Source organism: Nerophis ophidion, linkage group LG03, assembly GCF_033978795.1.
Source record: "Nerophis ophidion isolate RoL-2023_Sa linkage group LG03, RoL_Noph_v1.0, whole genome shotgun sequence".
NCBI classification, from domain to species: domain Eukaryota; kingdom Metazoa; phylum Chordata; class Actinopteri; order Syngnathiformes; family Syngnathidae; genus Nerophis; species Nerophis ophidion.
The window spans coordinates 81,440,043-81,465,689 of NC_084613.1; the positions used below are offsets into that span (position 1 = coordinate 81,440,043).

The 25,647-nt window shown below is 43.4% G+C and overlaps 2 protein-coding genes across 4 annotated transcripts in view; one reads left to right on the forward strand and one right to left on the reverse strand.

The window, feature by feature from the left end:
* LOC133550117 (arylsulfatase A-like) overlaps nt 1–3,149 on the forward strand; it is a 28,064-nt gene extending 24,915 nt beyond the window's left edge. Inside the window, exon 9 of the mRNA XM_061896197.1 lies at nt 1,949–3,149. The gene's annotated coding sequence lies outside the window, so the exon portion shown is untranslated. The remainder of the gene's footprint in view (nt 1–1,948) is intronic.
* Nucleotides 1–25,647, reverse strand: part of mapk8ip2 (mitogen-activated protein kinase 8 interacting protein 2) — an 82,609-nt gene that overhangs the window by 2,048 nt on the left and 54,914 nt on the right. Inside the window, exons 3-13 of one of the 3 annotated variants that reach the window (XM_061896195.1) lie at nt 16,509–16,718; nt 16,364–16,442; nt 14,928–15,029; nt 12,441–14,655; nt 10,908–11,116; nt 10,349–10,424; nt 6,033–6,205; nt 5,848–5,957; nt 5,662–5,784; nt 2,097–2,167; nt 1,930–2,028 (exon numbers count right to left, since the gene is read on the reverse strand). In XM_061896195.1, coding sequence (XP_061752179.1) covers nt 1,930–2,028; nt 2,097–2,167; nt 5,662–5,784; nt 5,848–5,957; nt 6,033–6,205; nt 10,349–10,424; nt 10,908–11,116; nt 12,441–14,655; nt 14,928–15,029; nt 16,364–16,442; nt 16,509–16,718 — 3,467 coding nt within the window. Of the gene's footprint in view, nt 1–1,929; nt 2,029–2,096; nt 2,168–5,661; nt 5,785–5,847; nt 5,958–6,032; nt 6,206–10,348; nt 10,425–10,907; nt 11,117–12,440; nt 14,656–14,825; nt 15,030–16,363; nt 16,443–16,508; nt 16,719–25,647 lie in introns of all 3 variants that reach the window. The other 2 variants (XM_061896194.1, XM_061896196.1) reach the window with 2 other exon arrangements.

Consider the following 25,647-nt stretch of genomic DNA (forward strand, 5'->3'; position numbering starts at 1 on the left):
TACTGCTGGAATAAGTCTTGTGGCTTTTAGCTCATTGGTTATCGCTGCTCCAATTACTCGTGTGGCTTAACTGTCACTGCTCAAATATCTCTTGTGGCTTTAAGCTCATTGGCTATCACTGCTGGAATAAGTCTTGTGGATTTTAGCTGATTGGTTATCGCTGCTCCAATTACTCGTGTGGCTTAACTGTCACTGCTCAAATATCTCTTGTGGCTTTAAGCTCATTGGCTATCACTGCTGGAATAAGTCTTGTGGATTTTAGCTGATTGGTTATCGCTGCTCCAATTACTCGTGTGGCTTAACTGTCACTGCTCAAATATCTCTTGTGGCTTTAAGCTCATTGGCTATCACTGCTGGAATAAGTCTTGTGGCTTTTAGCTCATTGGCTGTCACTTCTCTAATATCTCCCGTGGCTTAATGGTCACTGCTTAAACTTCTCTTGTGGCTTTTAGGTCATTGGTTATGAATGCTCATATATGTTTTGTGGCTTTTAGCTCATTGGCTATCACTGCTGGAATAAGTCTTGTGGCTTTTAGCTCATTGGCAATCACTTCTCTAATATCTCCCGTGGCGTAACTCTCACTGCTTAAATTCCTCTTGTGGCTTTTAGCTCATTGGTTATCACTGCTCATATATGTTTTGTGGCTTTTAGCTCATTGGCTATTGCTGCCTCCAAAAATTCCTGTGGCTTATCTGTCACTGCTCAAATATCTCTTGTGAATATTAGCTCATTGGTTATCACTGCTTGAATATCTCTTGTGGCTTTTACCTCATTGGCTATCGCTTCTCCAACAACTCGTGTGGCTTAACTGTTACTGCTCAAATATCTCTCGTGGCTTTTAGCTCATTGGCTATCACTGCTGGAATAAGTCTTGTGGCTTTTAGCTCATTGGTTATCGCTGCTCCAATTATTTGTGTAGCTTAACTGTCACTGCTCAAATATCTCTCGTGGCTTTTAGCTCATTGGTTATCACTGCTCGAATATCTCTTGTGGCTTTTAGCTCTTTGGCTATCGCTGCTCCAATTACTCGTTTGGCTTAACTGTCACTGCTCAAATATCTCTTGTGGCTTTAAGCTCATTGGCTATCACTGCTGGAATAAGTCTTGTGGCTTTTAGCTCATTGGCTATCGCTGCTCCAATTACTCGTGTGGCTTAACTGTCACTGCTCAAATATCTCTTGTGGCTTTTAGCTCATTGGCTATCACTGCTGGAATAAGTCTTGTGGCTTTTAGCTCATTGGCTATCGCTGCTCCAATTACTCGTGTGGCTTAACTGTCACTGCTCAAATATCTCTCGTGGCTTTTAGCTCATTGGCTATTACTGCTGGAATAAGTCTTGTGGATTTTAGCTGATTGGCTATCGCTGCTCCAGTAACTCCCGTGGCTTAACTGTCACTGCTCAAATATCTCTTGTGGCTTTTAACTCATTGGCTATTACTGCTGGAATAAGTCTTGTGGATTTTAGCTGATTGGTTATCGCTGCTCCAATTACTCGTGTGGCTTAACTGTCACTGCTCAAATATCTCTTGTGGCTTTAAGCTCATTGGCTATCACTGCTGGAATAAGTCTTGTGGCTTTTAGCTCATTGGCTATCACTTCTCTAATATCTCCCGTGGCTTAATGGTCACTGCTTAAACTTCTCTTGTGGCTTTTAGGTCATTGGTTATCACTGCTCATATATGTTTTGTGGCTTTTAGCTCATTGGCTATCACTGCTGTAGTAAGTCTTGTGGCTTTTAGCTCATTGGCTATCACTTCTCCAATATCTCCCGTGGCTTAACTGTCACTGCTTAAATTTCTCTTGTGGCTTTTAGGTCATTGGTTATCACTGCTCATATATGTTTTGTGGCTTTTAGCTCATTGGCTATCGCTGCTGGAATAAGTCTTGTGGTTGACTGGCTAGCCCTGCTCCAAGGCTTGTAGGACTCACCCAACACTCTCTGCTACAGGTCTCATGGACTCCTGGGATACGAAGACGTGGCAAGCGAACCTGCTCAGCATGGGGTGCTTGGTGATGAAGCCAAAGTAGCTGAGGAGGAACAGATGGAGAACAACGTCAGAGCAAGTCCACCTGAGGGCAGAAGGTAGGTGGAGTACCAGTTGTTCTTTGGATGGCAGCCGCAGAAGGAGATGTTCTTCATTTGGAAGAAGTGACTACATCGGTCAAACTGACGATGGGAGACAAGGAACAGGATTAACTTCCTCCAGGAAATCAGACTAAACATTCATACATTGGAAGAAGTGACTACAAGGAACAGGATTAACTCATACTAAATATTCATACTGGTGTAGTTTGTACTAACTCCACAAGATGGCAGTAGCTGCATTTTAATACAAATAGCACTTTTTCAAATTGGTTCCACACATAATAAAAGTAGGAATCATTCATTATAAAATGAAAAGGACTTGGGTGGAGGCTCACTATGAAGTTGAACATGTTCCGGTCGTGGTGTTTTTTTATTTGCACCATGCATAGTTAGAAAACATATTGCTCGTTTCTTATTACAACATGTTCGAAAAGGAGTAGGAAGAAGCAGAAGTGATTGAATCCTTTTCCCGTTCCACAGCAATTACAAACACGTGTGTTTGTTCACTTCCACAAATATGTCAATAATATCAAATAGATACAAATAAATAAATAAGGACATTTCCAATAAGGTTGTCATGACGTGGAAACTGGACTTGAAACTTAGTGAGTCAAAGGAAATGTAGCAGCGTCACCTTTTAATTGATTAATGTTTTTAATTCGCATTTTTTCATTGTTCTGTGTTTCAAGTGTGCTATGTATTCACTTTTATTCATGCTTTTTTAGAAAGATGTATACATTTTATTCTTCTTGTGTATTCTGTATTGTTCAAATGCCGTTGTGTAAGGTTGTTGTAGGTGAGGGGGAAAAAGATAGTCTCACTGTTAACGCGATAAGAATTGTTTTGAATAAAAACAAAAATGAAAATATGTACACACAATTTCAGAATAATTCTAATTCATAGCGTAATATTTGTGTGAATTCAAGTCATAATAACTGCTCTTTAGGATCTTTTCACAGAGCTATAAATCCCAACCCTATTCCATAATTTAACGCCAAAAGTGATACACTAAATGTCTTACATAAAAATGCCAAATAAAGACCAAAAAAAGCATATTTCTATATTTTTGTGTGGTGGTGTTGTTTGCATGCCTGCGCTGACTGACCCAAATATTACAAACATCTCTCGGTATGATGCCTACAACAGTGAAGTGAATTATATTTATATAGCGCTTTTCTCAAGTGACTCAAAGCGCTTTACATAGTGAAACCCAATATCTAAGTTACATTTAAACCAGTGTGGGTGGCACTGGGAGCAGGTGGGTCAAGTGTCTTGCCCAAAGACACAACGGCAGTGACTAGGATGGCAGAAGCGGGAATCGAACCTGCAACCCTCAGGTTGCTGGCACGGCCACTCTACCAACCGAGCCATGCCGCCCCAACAGAGGTTCTCAAACACTTGGCTCTCCCAAGTACCAGCATTAATATACAGTAGCATAGCAGGCCTAAGTATTCATTAAAAACAGAGCAGAGGTTTTATTCAGCAAGCATATTCAATATTTTTGACCACTGTAACATTACGCACAGTTTGAACAGTAACATTGTGTTTGAATAACACTGTACTTTATTCAAGTGATTCTTTGGCGTACCACTAGATCAAGGGTCGGCAACCTTTACCACTCAAAGATCCATTTTGATCCGTTTCACAAAGTAAAGAAAACAATGGGAGCCACATAACTCTTTTGAAATTTATAGTGAAATAATACTGCGTACAGAGTTTTTTTTTGCTTTGTGCTATGTATAAACAAGGGGTCTCAGACATGCGGCCCGCACCTTAATATGAAAATTGAATGTTAGTGCGGCCCGCGAGTTTTATATGAATGCCGCTTGACAGCGTCACACCTGCCAAACCTCCTAATTCTCCCAGGAGACTCCCGACTTAGTAATTATTCCCTCGAATGTACGCTGGTGTTCACCCAATGAACAATAATAAGGGCGTAAATTGATGGCACTACCGCTAGCGCCCCCTACAGCTTGTACAAATAGCTTGCCAGCCCAAAGAATTGTTTGATGAGGCTATTGTAGACACATGTCAGAGACTACAAGGCATCTTTATTCTACAGCAATACTGGTCACACTGAGGGTGGCCGTTTAAACAACTTTAGCACTCTTACTAATATGCACCACACTGTGAACCCACACCAAACAAGAATGACAAACACATTTCGGGAGAACATCCCCACTGAAACACAACATAAACACGACAGAACAAATACCCAGAATCCCATGTATCCCTACTTGTCCGGGCTACATTATACACCCCCCACCCTTCCGTGCTTCGGTTGAGGGGGTTGGGGAGGGCGGCGGGGGTGTATAATGTAGCCCGGAAGAGTTAGGGATTAGAGATGCGCGGTTTGCGGTCTCATCAACCGCGGGTCGGGCGGTTGACATGACGAAAACATTTATTTTAATTAGATTCGGGCGGGTGGCGGTTGAATTATCCGGAAATATTTGCTATGCATGGTTCTGTGATCGGTATCCTTTGCCATTCAAAGTGCCATTCAAGACCCGCGTCATAAAGCGAAGAAGACAATAAGAGACGCTATTATTCTCCCGAATGACTGCCGGTAGTCACTCAATAAGTATTAGGGCGTGCTATGAAGCCATTGGCTTTGTCGCCTACTACAACATGTATGATCTGCTTGTCAGTCCAGCATCATGTTGTGTGCACACGCACACGACTGCAATGCATACTGGGTGACACAGAGTACACTAATGGTTGTGATATAAACAATTTTAACACTCTTAGTAATATGCGCCACGCTGTGAAGCCACACCAATTAAGAACGACAAACACATTTCGGGAGAACATCCTCACAGTAACACAACATAAACGCAACACAACAAATACCCATAATCCTTTGTATTCATGAAACTTCCTGACTATTTTATACAACCTCTTATGTATTTCAGCGGGCGGTTGACGGGCGGGTACGGTTCTGATAAAATGTTGGTTCGGGTGGATGACGACTTTGGATATGCGGATGCGGATGATATAATTGCCTATCCGCGCATTTGTATTAGGGCTACATGGGATTCTGGGTATTTGTTCTGTCGTGTTTATGTTGTGTTACAGTGCAGACGTTCTCCCGAAATGTGTTTGTAATTCTTGTTTGGTGTGGGTTCACAGTGTGGCGCATATTCGTAGTAGTGTTAAAGTTGTTTATATCACAACCCTCAGTGTGACCTGTATGGCTGTTGACCAAGTATGCCTTGCAGTTGCGTATGAGTTCAGATAGATGTTGCATCCAAAATGTGACCGGCACGCAAATAGCATGGTGAAAATCCTGGCGCGATGACATGTAGGAAGGGTGTTAGAGGCATTGTCGTCACGGCACGCCCTCAGAGTTGATTTCTGGGTGAAAATCGAAAAATGTTAACCCGGGAGATTTCTGGTAGAGACACTGAAGTCTGGAAATCTAGCGGACTTCTCCGGGCGGTCGGCAAGTATGCAGCTGAGCCACATCCGAGTGGTCAAAGAGCCGCGGGTTGCAGACCCCTAATGGTACATATACCACAGTTTGAGAATCTCTGCACTAGGAGTAGAGTAACTGGATCTCCGTAGATTGACCTTACCTCATCCAGACAGTCGTACTCATCCTCCAGGCTCATGATCAGCTTCACGCCTTGCAAGCTGATCTCCAACTCGCAGAGGGATGGCGGCCGCACGTGCACGGTCCGTTTCCTGGACAGAGCAATCTTACGGAAGGACAAACGCGGTCATGGTCTGTTTGCTGACGCTGCCATGTGCACTGTGCTGACCTTCTGCATGGCGGCACACAGGATGCCATTGCCTTGGTGCTGCGGTACCTCGACAGAACCCAGGAACTGAACGTCGAAAGTCTCCATCCATGCCGGGTTACGCTTCATGGCTGTAAGACACACACACACGTGTCATCTTGAGATCCATCACGCTCACAATATCAATGGAAGGTTCCTCTAGCTACCCAGCATCTCCTTAGACTGGCCAATGACTTCATGGGCGTAGAAGGCGGGGAAGATGCCCCGTTCTCCCGTCCGCATGTTATAGCCTCTGTACCAGTAGTCATCCTCTTCCTCCTCCACATACAAGGGATCATCCACGTCCAACTCCAGCTCATCTGTATGTCTGGGGATGAACCTACAGGGGGCAGTATACTTTCATCACAACTCTGTTTCAAACTTGTTGGCAAACATGGCGCCCTGTAGTCACCTCAGGGTCTTTTGACCAGTCATATAGGAGAGCCTACGGCCATTCCCTTTCTGATTGGTCAAAAGCCCCTCACATGCTAACAACTTTGAGACCGTGTTGGCCATACATACTCTCTCTGTACACGACTGATCAGAATAAAAGTCATGTATAGAGAGAGTATGGCCAACACGGTTTCAAAGTTAGGAGCAAACATGGCGCCCTGTAGTCTTTTGATTATACATTTAAGACAGGGGGTCTCAAACTCAATTTGCCTGGGGGGCACTGGATGCAGAGTCTGGGTGTAGGCTGGGACCCAAGAAAAGATTTCTTAAAAATATATTTTTAAATGCCTTCATTTTCAACACAAAATAAAATCAAACTATAAATGAACAAAATGAGAATTAAGAAATGTGAGGCAATGTAAATTAAATAATAGAAAATAATAAAAATAACGGTTTGAATTTGTCCAGGTTATCGGGGACTGTCCCTACTAGGAGTGTGGGGAAAAAATGGATTCGAATACGAACCGAATCGTTTACGTTGTGCAATTCAGAATCGATTCTCATTTTTTTTTAAATAAATAAATAATAAATGGGTTGTACTTGTATAGCGCTTTTCTACCTTCAAGGTACTCAAAGCGCTTTGACACTACTTCCACATTTACCCATTCACACACTGATGGAGGGAGCTGCCATGCAAGGCGCCAACCAGCACCCATCAGGAGCAAGGGTGAAGTGTCTTGCTCAGGACACAACGGACATGACGAGGTTGGTACTAGGTGGGATTTGAACCAGGGACCCTCGGGTTGCGCACGGCCACTCTCCCAAAAAATCCATTTTTTTTTTGATGTTTTTTTTAATCAATCCAACAAACCACTACACAGCAATACCATACCAATGCAATCCAATTCCAAAACCGAACCTGACCCAGCAACACTCAGAACTGCAATAAACAGAGCAATTGAGAGGAGACACAAACACGACACAGAACAAACCAAAAGTAGTGAAACAAAAATGAATATTATCAACAACAGTATCAATATTAGTTATAATTTCAGCATAGCAGTGATTAAAAATCCCTCACTGACAATATCATTAGACATTTATAAAAAAGAACAATAGTGTCACAGTGGCTTACACTTGCATCGCATCACATAAGCTTGACAACACACTGTGTCCAATATTTTCACAAAGATAAAATAAGTCATATTTTTGGTTCGTTTAATAGTTAAAACACATTTACATTATTGCAATCAGTTGATAAAACATTGTCCTTTACAATTATGAAAGCTTTTTTTTTTTTTAAATATACTACTCTGCTAGCATGTCAGCAGACTGGGGTAGATCCTGCTGAAATCCTATGTATTGAATGAATACAGAATCGTTTTGAATCGGAAAAATATCGTTTTTGAATCGAGAATCGAATCGAATCGAAAAAATCGATATATTATCGAATCGTGACCCTAAGAATCGATATTGAATGGAATCATGCGACACTCAAAGATTCACAGGCCTAGTTACTACTGACGGACAGGTGTCGCGGTGTGACTGCAGTCCAGCAAGTAAGTAAACCCTCGTCTCTCATTTGCCGCTGTTCCACTAATGCAGGGGTAGGCAACGCAGAACGTTGAAAGATCCTTTTTGGACCCAAATAACACAACACTGTCAAGCGCCATTTGTATAAAACTCGCGGGCCGCACTAACATTAAACTTTCATATTAAGGTGGGGGCCGCAAAATAACGTCTCGGGGCCGCGTGTCTGAGACCCCTGATTTAGGAGATCTTCTGGCCATACCCTCTCTGATTGATCAAAAGCCCCTCACATGACTACAGGGCGCCATGTTTGCTGACAACTTTGAAACCGTGTTGGCCATATTCTCTCTGTACACGACTCTGATCAGAACTACAGTCGTTTATAGAGACAGTATGGCCAACACGCCTTCAAAGTTGGCAGTAAACATGGCGCCCTGTAGTCATAATAGGGGCTTTTGATTACACATTTAGGAGATCCTCTGGCCATACGCTCTCTGATTGGTCAAAAAACCCCTCACATGACCACAGAGTGCTGTTTGCTAACAACTCTGAAACCGAGCCATACTCTCTCTGTACACCACTCTGATCAGAACAGCCGAGTATAGACGGAGTATGGCCAACTTGGTTTCAAATTTGTCAGCAAACATGGCGCCCTGTAATCACGTGAGGGGCTTTTGACTAATCATCTAGGACAGGGGTGTCAAACTCAAATACAGAGTGGGACAAAATTTAAAACTGAACAAAGCCGCGGGCCAAGGTTGAACAAATTAACCCTTTAATAGGGACCCAAACTAGTTTTGAGTTGAATATTGAACAAGCAAGGCTTAAATAGGGCAGCACGGTGGAACAGGTGTTAGTGCATCTGCCTCACAATACGAAGGACCTGAGTAATCCTGGGTTCAATCCCGGGCTCGGGATCTTTCTGTGTGGAGTTTGCATGTTCTCCCCGTGAATGCGTGGGTTCCCTCCGGGTACTTGGGCTTCCTCCCATGGAACAGGCAGAGCTTATATAACGTAATAGGGCAAAATCAACTTTCAAAAAACAAACGAAAAAACATCAGTGGTATATTAAATAACATTTAATTTAAAAAAATTAATGCCTCTTTTCTATTTGCAGCCCATCCATCCATCCATTTTCTACCGCTTATTCCCTTTTGGGGGCGCTGGCGCCTATCTCAGCTACAATCGGGCGGAAGGCGGGGTACACCCTGGACAAGTCGCCACCTCACGGTGGCAGAGGGGTTAGTGCGTCTGCCGGTTAGTGCGTCTGCCTCACAATACGAAGGTCCTGCAGTCCTGGGTTCAAATCCAGGCACGGGATCTTTCTGTGTGGAGTTTGCATGTTCTCCCCGTGAATGCGTGGGTTCCCTCCGGGTACTCCGGCTTCCTCCCACTTCCAGAGACATGCACCTGGGGATAGGTTGATTGGCAACACTAAATTGGCCCTAGTGTGTGAATGTGAGTGTGAATGTTGTCTGTCTATTTGCAGCCTTCTGAGGTAAATATCAGGCTAATAAATTTGAAAATAAAATAAAAATGAAGTGGGCGGGGTTTGGTGGTAGCAGGGGGTGTATATTGTAGCGTTCCGGAAGAGTTAGTGCTGCAAGGGGTTCTGGGTATTTGTTCTGTTATGTTTATGTTGTGTTACGGTGCGGGTGTTCTCCCGAAATGTGTTTTGTCATTCTTGTTTGGTGTGAGGTCACAGTGTGGCGCATATTTGTAACAGTGTTAAAGTTGTTTATATGGCCACCCTCAGTGTGACCTGTATGGCTGTTGACCAAGTATGCATGGCATTCGCATATGTGTGTGTGAAAGCCGCATATACTATGTGACGCTGTTTCTATGGAGGAAAAGAGGACGTGACGACATGTTGTAGAGGACGCTAAAGGCAGTGCCTTTAAGGCACGCTCCCAATATTGTTGTCCGGGTGGAAAAAGGGAGAATGGTTGCCCAGGAAGATTTTCGGGAAGGGCATTAAACTTCGGGAGTCTCCCGGGAAAATCGGGAGGGTTGGCAAGTATGAGTATTAGCGGTGAATTTGGTGTTACCGGCGGGCCAACTTTTAATGTTAATTTGATATTGCCTCAAGGGCCAACTGGAATTAAACGGCGGGCCAGAGTTTGACACCCATGATCTAGGAGATCCTCTGGCCATACTCTCTCTGACTGTTCAAAAGCCCCTCACGTGACTACAGGTCGCCATATTGGGTACCAACTTTGAAATGAAGTCGGCCATACTCCCTCTGACTCTGATCAGAACAACAGCCATGTACAGAAAGACTATGGCTAACTTGGTTTCAAAGTTGGCAGCAAACATGGCGCCCTGTAGTCACGTTAGGGTCTTTTGACTCATTTAAGAGTTCCTCTATGATTGCTCAAAAGCCCCACACATACAAAGCGCCATGAAGGGGACCAACTCTGAAACAAAGTCGGCCATACTCTCTAAACACGACTGATCAGAACACTTCTACTTAGCATAATCTGAGCTTTATTATTGCAACATGATGGCTAAAAGCACATTTACATGACTTCATATATTGTTTGATTGCAATTTCTCTCACCTGTACACCGCCCTGTGTGTTTGGTCCCTCTCCTCTCCATTGATGGTACAGGAGAAAAGTCCGAAGGATTCAGTACCTTTGTGACAAACACTCAACATTAGTGTTTTCTAGAAAAACTTGAAGGCTCTTCATATATAAAAACAACAGTAGTCTTGCTTAATACTCTTAAAAGTGGTAGTAGTAGTAGTAATAGATGCTTACAAAGTTGCGTATTTAGAACTTAGTCAAGCCTTTAGACTGAAAAAAGTCTAGATGACAAAAAGGCATACATATTACCTTTTTAGCTGTGGCTGAGTATGAAGTTGTTGAAAATATTTCATGCGGTAAAAAGTGTGGGGAAAAAATAATATTTAAGGTTTAACACTTTTGCCCTAAAGTGTAATTTTATTCTTAAGAGGCCTCAAGAAATTTTGTTTTCTGTATCTTACTATAAAAACTACAAGAAAAAGCAAATACTTGTGAATAGTCCAAAACTTAATAATAATAGTACTGTTTGCTTGGCCAAGACAATCCAGTCTATGACCCAACAACAAAAGTCCAAATATAGTCATTGACTTACTGGAGGAGCGTGAAGTACTGTTTACAAAGACGTTTAGGAACTTTTTGGAAAATGGGATGTCCGCCTCGGGTGAAGAGTCTTCGGAAGAACTGAGGAGTTGGGACCTCACCATCGGATCCTGGCAACAGTAGTCCAGCTGGCCCGTCTCCAAAGACTCCTCATCGCACAGCGTGGAGAGCTCGCTGTCATCACTCAGGATCGATGTGCACCTGAGAAAGTACAGTAGATACTTTAGAACCCTAACCGATGTAGGACTACATATGTAGGACTGCAAAGGTGCTCTAGGTCACTCTCTAGACTAGTTCCAAGACATCATTGTCAACAACCCAGATAAAATGCTAACCCTTTTAGCATGAGCTGATGATTCCTCTGCCACTTATTGGTAGATAAGATTACATCCATTTTGTACCGGTTATTCCATTTGGGGTCGCAGGGGGCGCTGGTGTCTATCTCAGCTGCAATCGGGCGGAAGGCAGAGTACACCCTGGACAAGTCACCACCTCATCACAGGGCCAACACAGACAGACAGACAACACTCATATTCACACACTAGGGTCCATTTAGTGTTGCCAATCAACCTATCCCCAGGTTCATGTCTTTGGAAGTGGGAGGAAGCCGGAGTACTCGCGGGGAACCCAAGCATTCACGAAAGGACATGCAAACTCCACACAGAAAGATAAGATTGTAATGCACAAAAATCTTCTGACTTGCTTTGGAGTTTATTTCTAAGTGGATTATGTTTTTGTTTACTCTTGGGCCCCAGCCTGCATGATCTGACTGCCCTACAGTCCTTGGCCGACTTCCCTCACTGTTCATGCACTCATTGGACAGTGAACATGTAAATATTCTCAATAAAAGGTCCTAATAGAAACGCACGTAACGTTTATTACAATCACTAAATCGACACGCATTCTTCTGCTCGGTCGTTGTATTTAATTTACAGTCAGCGGTCCGCTTTTCAGTCACCGTTTATGCAATTATTGGGCGATCTACATATTGATGATTGTATGCAGCAACAGCGAGGATTTAGCCGACACAACAGTTCACGATAGCTAACAAAATATTCTTTTTATGGCCAACTAGTTGTGTAAATACTGAATGAAAAATATAATACAGAAGTACAGTAATCCCTCGTTTGTCTCTGTTAATTGGTGTTAAAGTAGGAATTATTCTTTATAAATCAAATATTTTTATAGCTGTAGTATTTTAAAAAATGGTTCCGACTTTCTACATAGTTTTTTTAACATGAGATTCCTCTAGACATCAATTAACATGCAAGTATTCATCTTGTTTAATGCGATATAGTAATGCTGCCGGAAGCTGAGCCAATCAGTTGCCAAGATATTGAAAATCACACTCTGACTGGTTTGGTCTCATCGAGTGGCCATTAAATACTATTGTAATTTTGATGTATTTTCATTCTTTAAAAATGCTCAATTTACGCTAAAAATACATATATTTATGGCAAAAAACACTGCGATAGAGTTCCAAGTGCAATGTGGCGAGGGACTGTTGGCCTATTAATATTATTACCTTCTCAGGCTGACTAGTTCCAGAGTAGTGTTCTCGTCAACCACAAGCGTGTACTTCATAGAGTCATAGGCCAGTCCTTCAGTTTCACTGGGATGTTTGGGAGACAGGTCTATCTCACAAGGTGGGAGATCGCGGTCAGGGCAGGGATGGTCAGGTATGCAGGAATCAACAGGTGGTGGTGACCGGTCTAGCTGTAAATCACTATCTCTGTGGGACTGCCTCCTCAAGTCATCCAAGAACGGGTACGAGTCCTCATGTTCGTCTTCTTCGTCATTGTCTGTGGAGTAGGTGAGGCTGAAGCAATGGTTGGTCTGAGCGGTGGGTATGTCCAGTGTCAGGCTGTGTTTGACCTCTGTGATACGTTCAAGAGAGGAAGAGGAGCGACTCGATGTCGTGGTCTCCGTCTCCCGCCCAATGTCTTTGTCGCTGATGACGCTGTCGGTAAGGCTCGGAGAATCAAGGTCTTTCCTTTCCGCTAGCATCATCAAGTCATTATCGGGTTCATTCTGTTCTTCCGGTCTTTTGTTGTTCTTGGAAGATTTATCCGTGAAGTTTTTAACTTTAGCGGTACATGAGGAGTAATCGGTGGTCTCTCTCGAACTTTCAACACACTGATCCACTGTACTTGTGTCCTCAGTTTTGTTGCTCATATAAAGGCAAGAGTTCATCCCAACACTTCTCTTTGAAGACTTCCCCCAATTCATCTCAATCTCTCTGAGCTCTTCACCATCCCTCTCTTCATTCACTGACCCCTCAATTTCTGATTTCTTCCGTGGGTCATCCTCTGCAAAACTATCTCCGTCACCGATGTCTGAGGACGGCGAGATGGTGTCTGATACAGACGTTTCCCTTTTGAAGCACTCTTCAGGACAGCTTATTGGGTACGAGCCTTCTGAAATCATCCTATTGACCAGGTTGCTCAGCAGCCAGGGTGAGTCAGAGTTTTCACTCAGGTCATCTTCGCTTTCTGACTCAGAATCCCCTTCACTGGTTTCATCATAATCATCTGCGGTGGGCATTAGCCGAGGTCCCACAGGTAGGTAGAAGGAGCGTTTGAAGCTCTCAAGGCTGTGATCTGGTTCTATCTGGAGCACCATCTGTCTGGAGAAACTGTCTTCACACTGCTGGGCAGGAGGAAGAGTCTCATCTGGGTCGGCTTGGTGATCGCAAGACAGGTCGTCATCTACAATCTGCAGTCCCTTCAGAGCATAGCCGTCATCATAGGAAGCAGGAGGCAAAAAGGGGGAGTGCACCAGAGATGGGATAGGAATGGTTGGAGAGGGTAAAGGGGACGAAGAGAGTAGGGGAACCCCTTCCTTAATTGGCTCAGGTTGACCCAGAAAGAGAGACTCTTTTAGTCCCACAATCCCACTGTCCTGTTCTAATTCTGTATCGGCGTCCAGTTCCTGGTCGGATGTCGGTGAGCTGGCCTCCTCGATGGAATTGGTGAGGTGCGAAGAACGCCCACTACTGCTCTCACTGGTCAGATCAAGCTCTGTTTCTGAGATGGAGGAGATCATATTGGAGACCGCATGTCCTTCACAGGGAAAGTCTATGTCGTCTTCGCCATCAAGCTCAGAGTCAGAGCCAGGAGAGCTAAGTTCTTTGTCCTGGTCTGAGGTCAAATAACCTTGCTGGTTCATGTCAGCGATCCCAGGGTCTGAAGATGGAGAGGTGGAATCATTCGCTACTGCCAATGGAGCTGCCATTGACTGAGAATCAGAACTTTTGGACTGGTCAAGAGCATCTGAGTGACGAGAGGATACACAACTGGAGAAGGAAGTGGGATCATAGGGTTCAATGGATGGAAACTCGGTGTACGCTGACGAATTCTCCTTGCACACCATATCATACGTCTCCTTACGCATGAACTCAACCTCAAAGTCCTTGTCGAGTTCGTCCTCTGATAAGGGTGTGTCGGCGCCGTCGTTGGTTTCTAAGGGCGCAGTGGATGACAAACAGTGACTGGTTCCATCCGGATCAAGGTCGTTCCCTGCCTCCATGCCAGACTCACTGGTAATAGTGTATGTGTCTGTGGGGAGCCGGTTTGAGTGTTTGTGGCTGTGGCTATTGTTGAGGTCATGGTCCACCTCCGTGTCCGAACACTGAGAGTGCTCATCTACAGATGGTACTCTGGTGGTCTGGATTAGAGGGTCATCTTTTGGTTGGACGATGTCACCGGTGCAATGATGGGACTTGACTTGACCAAATGAACCTGGGGATAAAAATATACAACATTAACTGGGAGTATTAAATGGCATACAGGATTTTGCAGTAGATACCGTGAGATTACATGACGACGAGTCAGATTAATTTAGTCTTTTAGACGTGGATGTGGATGGAATGACTTCTGAACTAGCTAGAATGGCCTTTTTATTTGGTTACCGTATTCAAGCCTCTCCCGCCTGTTGCCCTCCATGTCGCACAGGAGGGGCCTGTGAGGGGAATAGGGGTTCCCACCCTGCCCTGCTTGTTTTGTTGGAGTACCTTGACTCTGGGACACTGGCGGCTGGACAACTGAAGAGGCTGGGCACTGGCCCGTCACATGGCTGCCATCCTCCAAGCACCAGTGGGTGGGAGTCGTGCGGCCTGGGAGTACAGTCGAAATGTGTGACGCTTGTTCGGTGATGATGAGTTAGAATTCAAACTAGTTATTGTTTGTGACAATTAAAAGAGTGGCGTAAGGGGAAGATACACCAGGTGCCATCAGACTTCAAGGGAGGCGCAGATTGATAGAAATGAAGAATTGTCCTTAAAGGGGAACTGCAATTTTTTTGTAAGTCTGCCTATTATAAATGTTACTACAATACATATATACTTACATCACATATATATTACATGTTATGAATGTTACTACATTACATATATACTTACATCACATATATATTACATGTTATTATGAATGTTACTAGATACTATATATACTTACATCACATATATATTACATGTTATTATGAATGTTACCACTTTACATATATACTTACATGTATATAAAACCGACCTCATGGTTTTTATAATGATTGTGAATGATAGGCCAAAATTACTTTAAAAAAAAGTGCAATTCCCCCTTTAAATATGCTAAGCTAACTTTTTCCATGACTACAACTAACTTTCTATTTTATGAAAGTTATTTTACAGCGGAGTAGAGGGGATATATCTTCTCCGAGCGGAGGCCCACTTTGAAAACTATTGTACTTAATAGTTTTATTATTGTTTTGAGTCGTTTCAGTTATTAAAATAAAATGATACAGAACATCAGATATATGGGTTGTATACCAAACCGACATAGCTCGGTTGGTAGAGCGGCCGTGCCAGCAACTTTAGGGTTGCAGGTTCGATTCCCGCTTCCGCCACCCTAGTCACTGCCGTTGTGTCCTTGGGCAAGACGCTTTACCCGCCTGCTCCCAGTGCCACCCACACTGGTTTAAATGTAACTTAGATATTGGGTTTCACTATGTAAAAGCGCTTTGAGTCACTAGAGAAAAGCGCTATGTAAATAAAATTCACATTATTTCCTTAAAAATAATTATGTCAGACATTCTTTGTATTTATTCTATTCATGTATTTATCCATCCATCCATTTTCTACCGCTTATTCCCTTTCGGCGTCACGGGGTCACGGGGGGGGCGCTGGCGCCTATCTCAGCTACAATCGGCGAAAGGCAGGGTACACCCTGGACAAGTCGCCACCTCATCGCAGGGCCAACACAGATAGACAGACAACATTCACACACTAGGGCCAATTTAGTGTTGCCAATCAACCTATCCATACTGTTTTTATTTTCTATCAGAAAATATATGCATTTATTATTATTTAACTTGACACGCCCTTTTATTGTTTCCTTTTGTCTTGTATTCTAAGTGTAGGAAAACAACACCATGCACAAATACCGTAGCTCAACAAATGATAAACAATAACCTCACCCTGTGAAGATGGTTTACGCGACGATTCCTGCAGACTTCCCTTCTTTGGCGACAGACTGCTGTTGTTGTTCAACGAGTCCTAAAGACATACATGTTGTGTATTTACCTGGAATGTACCGCACTTCAGGTGTGCTCTTGTGCCTACCTGAGACACAGCTGCTGTGAGGTTCAGCGTGGTGGGTCTGCTCTTCAGGGTGCCAAGAGTGGGCGAGGGTGGAGGGGAGGCGTCCGGATCGTCCTCTTCCTCCTCGTCCTCATCTTCGTCGTCGTCATCAATCATTTCGAACTCCTGGAAGTCGTCCTGGAAGGAGCACACCGGGTGGTGCATGTCGTTCTTCTCCAAAATGAGGGCGTCCTAACAGAGAGTGGATGGTCAAGTTCATTCAGTCACCAGAGTGCCTTCCTCTGACCGTAGGCTCTGTTATAAAAAGCCGTCTCATCAACTGCATACTTTATTTTTCTGGTATTGCAGCCGGCAGGGCCAAAGCACTTTAGTGGGCAACTCTGGAGCAGATGTGCTTTGTGAACATTGAAGAGTAAAGAAAATGTGGGTGAATTTCTACAAAGAGCCAGGAGGGTCGATGGCAGGAGAGGAGAGGATCAATCAATCGCACATCTCTCAGGTTTCACCGGCTTTCCTGGAAGACGGTGCACTAACTAAACAGACCACAACGGACTTTGCTGCAGTCTGCTGCACAGACAAGACTCCAGATCTACTTCCTGTTGGTGTCAGGGATGAACCATCTAGTAACCATCTATAGTGGTTCTATATTTAATTACTTCTTATCACATGATGCGCAACCAGAGATATTCAACTCTATTTTCCTGAAAGCTAAGGACCGGGGGGCCAGACTACGGTATTTTTAGGACCATAGGGCACACCGGATTATACAGTGCAGTGCCGATGAGGGGGACTATTCAGGTATATTTTCATATATTGGGCGCATTAAAGGAGTCATATTCAATCAATGTTTACTTATATAGCCCTAAATCACTAGTGTCCCAAAGGGCTGCACAAACCACAACAAAAACCACTACGACATCCTCGGTAGGCCCACATAAGGGCAAGGAAAACTCACACCCAGTGGGACGTCGGTGACAATGACGACTATGAGAACCTTGGAGAGGAGGAAAGCAATGGATGTCGAGCGGGTCTAACATGATACTGTGAAAGTTCAATCCATAATGGATCCAACACAGTCGCGAGAGTCCAGTCCAAAGCGGATCCAACACAGCAGCGAGAGTCCCGTTCACAGCGGAGCCAGCAGGAAACCATCCCAAGCGGAGGCGGATCAGCAGCGCAGAGATGTCCCCAGCCGATACACGGGCGAGTAGTACATGGCCACCGGATCGGACCGGACCCCTCGACAAGGGAGAGTGGGACATAGGAGAAAAAGAAAAGAAACAGCAGATCAACTGGTCTAAAAATGGAGTCTATTTAAAGGCTAGAGTATACAAATACGTTTTAAATGCTTCTACTGAGGTGGCATCTCCAACTTTTACCGGGAGGGCATTCTAGAGTACTGGAGCCCGAAATGAAAACGCTCTATAGCCCGCAGACTTTTTTTGGGGCTTTGGGAATCACTAATAAGCCGGAGTCCTTTGAACGCAGATTTCTTGCCGGGACATATGGTACAATACAATGGGCAAGATAAGATGGAGCTAGACCGTGTAGTATTTTATACGTAAGTAGTAAAACCTTAAAGTCACATCTTAAGTGCACAGGAAGCCAGTGCAGGTGAGCCAGTACAGGCGTAATGTGATCAAACTTTCTTGTTCTTGTCAAAAGTCTAGCAGCCGCATTTTGTACCAACTGTAATCTTTTAATGCTAGACATGGGGAGACCCGAAAATAATACGTTACAGTAGTCGAGGCGAGACGTAACAAACGCATGGATAATGATCTCAGCGTCTTTAGTGGACAGAAAGGAGCGAATTTTTTCTACATGTGAAAGACTTACTTGTGGTCTACATAACATGTAATGGTGGTTCTTTGCTCAAAATGTTGCATAGATGATGTTTTACAGATCACCTTCAAGTAGCTTTCTGACAGTTGCTTCAGGATGTGCTGTTTTGTGAGCGGCCTTATTTACGTGCATCCACTTGGACAGCGTCTTCTCCCCGTTATCTTTGTTGTAGCGGTGTAGCGTGCAAGGACGGGAGTGGAAGAAGTGTCAAAAGATGGAGTTAACTGTTTTAATGACATTCACACTTTACTTCAATCAATAACGGAGCAGCATCTCCTCATCCGTGGCTCACTAGTGCAACAACAACGCCTGATATGTGTCCCGTGACAAAGCGTCCGACCGGAACTCTCTAATAACTAAAGTTCCTTGGGTGAATAATGTAAACTCACTACACTGGTATGTTTTAGTGCAGTGTTTCTTAACCTGGGTTCCATCGAACCCATAGGGGTTCGGTGAGTCGGCCTCAGGGGTTTGTCAGAGGTCAAAACACACCCGACTTATCGTGTAAATACAAACTTCTCCCTATCGGCGTATTACGGATACGGCGACAGCTGACTAAATTTGCAGGTGTGTAATTTGTTGTGAGTTTATGCACTGTGTTGTTGGTTTTGTTGTTTGAACAAGGTGATGTTCATGCATGGTTCATTTTGTGCACCGGTAAAAAATACATAGTAACACTTCAGTATGGGGAACATAGTCACCATTAATTAGTTGCTTATTAACATGCAAATGTGTAACATATTTGCTCTTAACTAGTCATTAATAAGTACTTTTTAATGCCTTATTCGGCATGTCGTTATTATAACTCTAACCCAATAACTCTTAATTAAGTCTTTATTACTTAGAATATGTTCCTCTAGTGCAGTGGTTCTCAACCTTTTTTCAGTGATGTACCCCCTGTGAACATTGTTTTAATTCAAGTACCCCCTAATTAGAGCAAAGCATAAAGTGTTATGTCTGTTGATCATGTTTTTGTTAGGCCATGTGCGTTTAGTTTTTTGGACACTCAGTTCCTGCTGTTTCCCTCTTGTTTTGTCACCATAGCAACCATTAGTTTAACCTGTGTCACATTTGGAGTCCGCACCTGTTTTCACTAATCATGTCACTTATTTAAACGGAAAGTTGCCAGGAAGTCAGCCTGGCGACTTTACCTCTGATACTGTCCATATTTCTGCTTCCTGCATTGCCACAGAAGTTTTTGTTTCTTCACGTCACAGTTATCGAGTTTTGTTTCATGTTCATAGTTCTCATAGTCATCTTTGTCACCGACGTCCCACTGGGTGTGAGTTTTCCTTGCCCTTATGTGGGCCTACCGAGGATGTGGTAGTGGTTTGTGTTGTGGTTTGTGCAGCCCTTTGAGACACTGGTGATTTAGGGCTATATTAGTAAACATTGTTTGATTGATTGATTGATCGTTTCTGCCTTAATGCAGGTTTTGTTTTCACAGCCAAGTTTTTGTACCTCCTTGTGAGTGCCTTTTGTTTGTTCCTGTTTAGAGTTAATATTTAAAGATGTCTTTACCTTCACGCCTTGCCCGCTCCAACTTTCCTTTGCATTCCGGAAAAACAAACCCCAAAGTCAATGTATGGACATAAAGAAGTAAAATACAGCACTATGTCATCAGTTTCTGATTTATTAAATTGTATAACAGTGCAAAATATTGCTCATTTGTAGTGTTTTTTCTTGAACTATTTGAAAAAACAAGATATAAAAATAACTAAAAAACTTGTTGAAAAATAAACAAGGGATTCAATTATAAATAAAGATTTCTACACATAGAAGTGATCATCTACTTAAAGTGCCCTCTTTGGGGATTGTAATAGAACTTAATTCTAAACATTTCTTCACAAAAAAATAAATCTTTTAACATCAATATTTGTGGAACATGTTCACAAAAAAACTAGCTGTCAACACTGAATATTGCATTGTTGCATTTCTTTTCACAGTTTATGAACTTACATTCATATTTTGTTGAAGTATTATTCAATAAATATATTTATAAAGGATTTTTGAATTGTTGCTATTTTTAGAATATTTAAAAAAAAATTCACGTACCCCTTAGCATACCTTCAAGTACCCCCAGGGTTACGCGTACCCCCAATGGAGAACCACTGCTCTAGTGTCCAAAAAACTCTAAATTAAGTCTGTGTTACTTAGAATATGTTCCCCCAAACTAAATTGTTACCAAAAACATGTAAATTTGTCTTAAATTTGAAAAAAATATATATATATATTTTATGTTTCACTAAAGAAGGGTCGGTGAATGCCATATAAAACTGGTGGGGTTCTGTACCTCAAACAAGGTTAAGAACCACTGTTATAGTGCTTTCATGGCGGGTTTACTGACTGATATAAGTAAGAACTTATAGTTTTGTAGCAAAAGTATTTTCTTCTTTCTGAGGGTGTAACTGTAAATAATTGAGAAGCACTGGTACGGGATCTTTCTGTGTGGAGTTTGCATGTTCTCCCCGTGACTGCGTGGGTTCCCTCCGGCTTCCTCCCACTTCCAAAGACATGCACCTGGGGATAGGTTGATTGGCAAAACTAAATTGGCCCTAGTGTGTGAATGTGAGTGTGAATGTTGTCTGTCTATCTGTGTTGGCCCTGTGATGAGGTGGCGAATTGTCCAGGGTGTACCCAGGCCTCCGCCCGATTGTAGCTGGGATACGCACCAGTGCCCCCCCGTGACCCCAAAGGGAATAAGCGGTAGAAAATGGGTGGATGGTATGACTAAATAAGTTGAAGGCCTACTAAAATGAGATTTTCTTATTTAAACGGGGATAGCAGGTCCAATCTATGTGTCATACTTGATCATTTCGCGATTTTGCCATATTTTTGCTGAAAGTATTTATTAGAGAACATCGACGATAAACTTTCGGTGCTGATAAAAAAGCCTTGCCTGTACCGGAAGTATGCGGGAGACGTCACGGGTTGTGGAGCTCCTCACATCTGAACATTGTTTAGAATCATGGCCACCAGCAGCGAGAGCGATTCGGACCGAGAAAGCGCCAATTTCCCCATTAATTAGAGCGAGGATGAAAGAATTGTGGATGAGGAAAGTGAGAGTGAAGGAGTAGGAAAAAAATAAAAGACTACACGGCACTGGGAGCAATTTAGATGTTAGACAAATTTAGTAGGATAATTCTGGAAAATCCGTTATCTGCTTATTGTGTTACTAGTGTTTTAGTGAGATTATATGGTCGTACCTGTACAACCTGAAAGTCGGCCCCGCACCTTTCTTCAGCACCAGTCGACGGGTGGTGGCGATGCCCATCTCTGCCCTTTGCAAGGAACCCTCTTCGAAACACAATCTTTCAAAATGATCGCTGCATAATACACTGTACTTGGTGTGTATAGTCCAATCCAACCGTGTTCGCTTGACATCTTTGTTCCATAGTAAAGCTTGACTGTCATCTTTCGGGAATGTAAACAGCGAAACACCGGCTGTGTTTGTGTTGCTAAAGCCGGCCGCAATACACCGCTTCCCACCTACAGCTTTCTTCTTTGATGTCTCCATTGTTCATTGAACAAATTGCAAAAGATTCAACAACACAGATGTCCAGAATACTGTGGATTTTTGTGATGAAAACAGATGAATTAATAGCTGGGAACGATGCTGGAACAAAATGTCCTCTACAATCCATGACGTCACGCGTCATCATACCGAGACGTTTCAGCAGGATATTTCGGCGCGAAATTTAAAATTGCAATTTAGTAAACTAACCCGGCCGTATTGGCATGTGTTGCAATGTAAAGATTTCATCATTGATGTATAAACTATCAGACTGCGTGGTAGTAGTGGGTTTCAGTAGGCCTTTAAACAAATAACAACAACACCCTAGTTCAGGGGTCAGGAACCTTTTTGGCTAAGAGAGCCATACAAGTCAAATATTTTTAAAAGTATTTCCGTGAAAGCGATATTTTTTTTTTCTTTTAACACTGAATACAACTATGCATGCATTTTTAAGAAAGACCAACATTTTGGGAGTATAATAAGTCTCTTATTTTTTTTAATAACATTATAACAATGTTAGCCTCAGAATAACAATGTTATTCTGAGGCTAACCAAAAATAAATAAAATACTTCTTACCATTAATGCGACTTCTTGAACAGGTGTGGTAGAAATCGGATGGATGGATGAAAATGCATGAGAATGTTTTATATTTTGAACGTTATTTTTGACACTGATTACCAGCGGAATTATTCATTACTTATCGTGTTAAGCAATGTCAGCTCAGATTTATATGAGAGCCAGATGCAGTCATCAAAATAGCCACATCTGGCTCGAGAGTCATAGGTTCCCTACCCCTGTCCTAGTTCCATAAATCGGAAAGGAGAGGACTTAAAGCGGTGCCCTAAGGAATGCCTCGTTGATGTAAATCACAAGTTTGCACCCCAGAGTTTTATATTTGCTAGCAATGCTAGGATCTGCCAATGTCTTTACGGTGGTCCAAGTTCTTCTACACAACAGGAGCACTCTGGTGTTTTTAGGAATTCTCCCAGGTTTTGAACTGAACTCTGATTGGACCGCCAGCGGAATAGCCCTATGATAGGTCCTCATTGTCACAGGGCGGAGTCATCTACTGCTGATTCGTCATCTATGTTGCTGCTCCTCGATCTTAGCGCTGCTTTCGATACCGTCGATCATAATATTTTATTAAAACGTATCAAAACACAAATTGGTATGTCAGACTTAGCCCTGTCTTGGTTTAACTCTTATCTTACTGATAGGATGCAGTGTGTCTCCCATAACAATGTGACCTCGGACTACGTTAAGGTAACGTGTGGAGTTCCCCCAGGGTTCGGTCCTTGGCCCTGCACTCTTCAGCATCTACATGCTGCCGCTAGGTGACATCATACGCAAATACGGTGTTAGCTTTCACTATTATGCTGATAACACCCAACTCTACATGCCCCTAAAGTTGACCAACACGCCGGATTGTAGTCAGCTGGAGGCGTGTCTTAATGAAATTAAACAATGGATGTCCGCTAACTTTTTGCAACTCAACGCCCCAAAAACGGAAACGCTGATTATCGGTCCTGCTAGACACCGACCTCTATTTAATAATACAACTCTAACATTTGACAACCGAACAATTAAACAAGGCGACTCTGTAAAGAATCTGGGTATTATCTTCGACCCAACTCTCTCCTTTGAGTCACACATTAAAAGCGTTACTAAAACGGCCTTCTTTCATCTCCGTAATATCGCTAAAATTCGCTCCATTCTGTCCACTAAAGACGCTGAGATCATTATCCATGCGTTTGTTACGTCTCGCCTCGATTACCGTAACGTATTATTTTCGGGTCTCCCCATGTCTAGCATTAAAAGATTACAGTTGGTACAAAATGCGGCTGCTAGACTTTTGACAAGAACAAGAAAGTTTGATCACATTACGCCTGTACTGGCTCACCTGCACTGGCTTCCTGTGACTTTAAGGTTTTACTACTTACGTATAAAATACTACACGGTCTAGCTCCATCCTATCTTGCCCATTGTATTGTACCATATGTCCCGGCAAGAAATCTGCGTTCAAAGGACTCCGGCTTATTAGTGATTCCCAAAGCCCAAAAAAAGTCTACGGGCTATAGAGCGTTTTCATTTCGGGCTCCAGTACTCTGGAATGCCCTCCCGGTAACAGTTCGAGATGCCACCTCAGTAGAAGCATTTAAGTCTCACCTTAAAACTCATTTGTATACTCTAGCCTTTAAATAGACTCCCTTTTTAGACCAGTTGATCTGCCGTTTCTTTTCTTTTTGTCCTATGTCCCACTCTCCCATATGGAGGGGGTCCGGTCCGATCGGGTGGCCATGTACTGCTCGCCTGTGTATCGGCTGGGGACATCTCTGCGCTGCTGATCCGCCTCCGCTTGGGATGGTTTCCTGCTGGGTCCGTTGTGAACGGGACTCTCGCTGCTGTGTTGGATTCGCTTTGGACTGGACTCTCGCGACTGTGTTGGATCCATTATGGATTGAACTTTCACAGTATCATGTTAGACCCGCTCGACATCCATTGCTTTCCTCCTCTCCAAGGTTCTCATAGTCATCATTGTCACCGACGTCCCACTGGGTGTGAGTTTTCCTTGCACTTATGTGGGCCTACCGAGGATGTTGTAGTGGTCTGTGCAGCCCTTTGAGACACTAGTGATTTAGGGCTATATAAGTAAACATTGATTGATTGATTGATTGATGCGCTTTGTCCATCTCATCGTCTGTTTCTAAAGACGACAAACAAACACAAGGAGCAGTGATTTCTCTGACTGGGACTCTGGCCAGACTCTGCAGCACTTTCTCCGCCTCTGCTGGGGTTTTAATGGAGCCATCAAAGCGTGCCCTCTCACATCACAATCCTGCTGACGCCGGCTTTATCCGCGCTTTACACCCAATCCTCCAGAGCACGCCGGAATTTGTGCACAAATCCTTGTTATGAATGCGTTCCTCAACTTCAAGACTTTATGGTCTGTCCTTGCAAAGAAAGCTGTCACCAGGAAACAAGAGACCTCAGCTGTGTAGTGAAAGTGCCTCTGATGCCGATGATAATTGCAAAAATAATCATCACAGAACTATAAATAAGAACAGACAGTCTGTAGGAATAGTACATCAAGAACACCCTTCCATTATCAGTCAGGCGGGCGAACATTGCAGCTTCACCTTAACTAACACTTGTTCAAGGTCAAGATCATTTGACATATATTTCTCTATCGATCTGTCGACTTCAAGAGCCGATCAATAAGGCAGAATCCCCGGACGGGGATCAGTTAGCACGGAAAAAATAAGTACCACCCCCATTCAAAAGCTTGGACCTTAAATCCTTCCGGTTTAGCTCGGTTGGTAGAGCGGCCGTGCCAGCAACTTGAGGGTTGCAGGTTCGATTCCCTTTTCCGCCATCCTAGTCAATGCCGTTGTGTCCTTGGGCAAGACACTTTACCCACCTGCTTCCAGTGCCACCCATACTGGTTTAAATGTAACTTAGATATTGGGTTTCACTATGTAAAGCGCTTTGAGTCACTAGAGAAAAGCGCTATATAAATATAATTCACTTCGCACTTCACTTCTTAATCTTCTTAAGCATTTAAGTCTCACCTTAAAACTCATCTGTATACTCTAGCCTTTAAATAGACCTCCTTTTTAGACCAGTTGATCTGCTGCTTCTTTTCTTTCTCCTATGTCCCCCCCTCCCTTGTGGAGGGGGTCCGGTCCGATAACCATGGATGAAGTACTGGCTGTCCAGAGTCCAGACCCAGGATGGACCGCTCGTCGGGACCCAGGATGGACCGCTCGCCTGTATCAGTTGGGGACATCTCTACGCTGCTGACC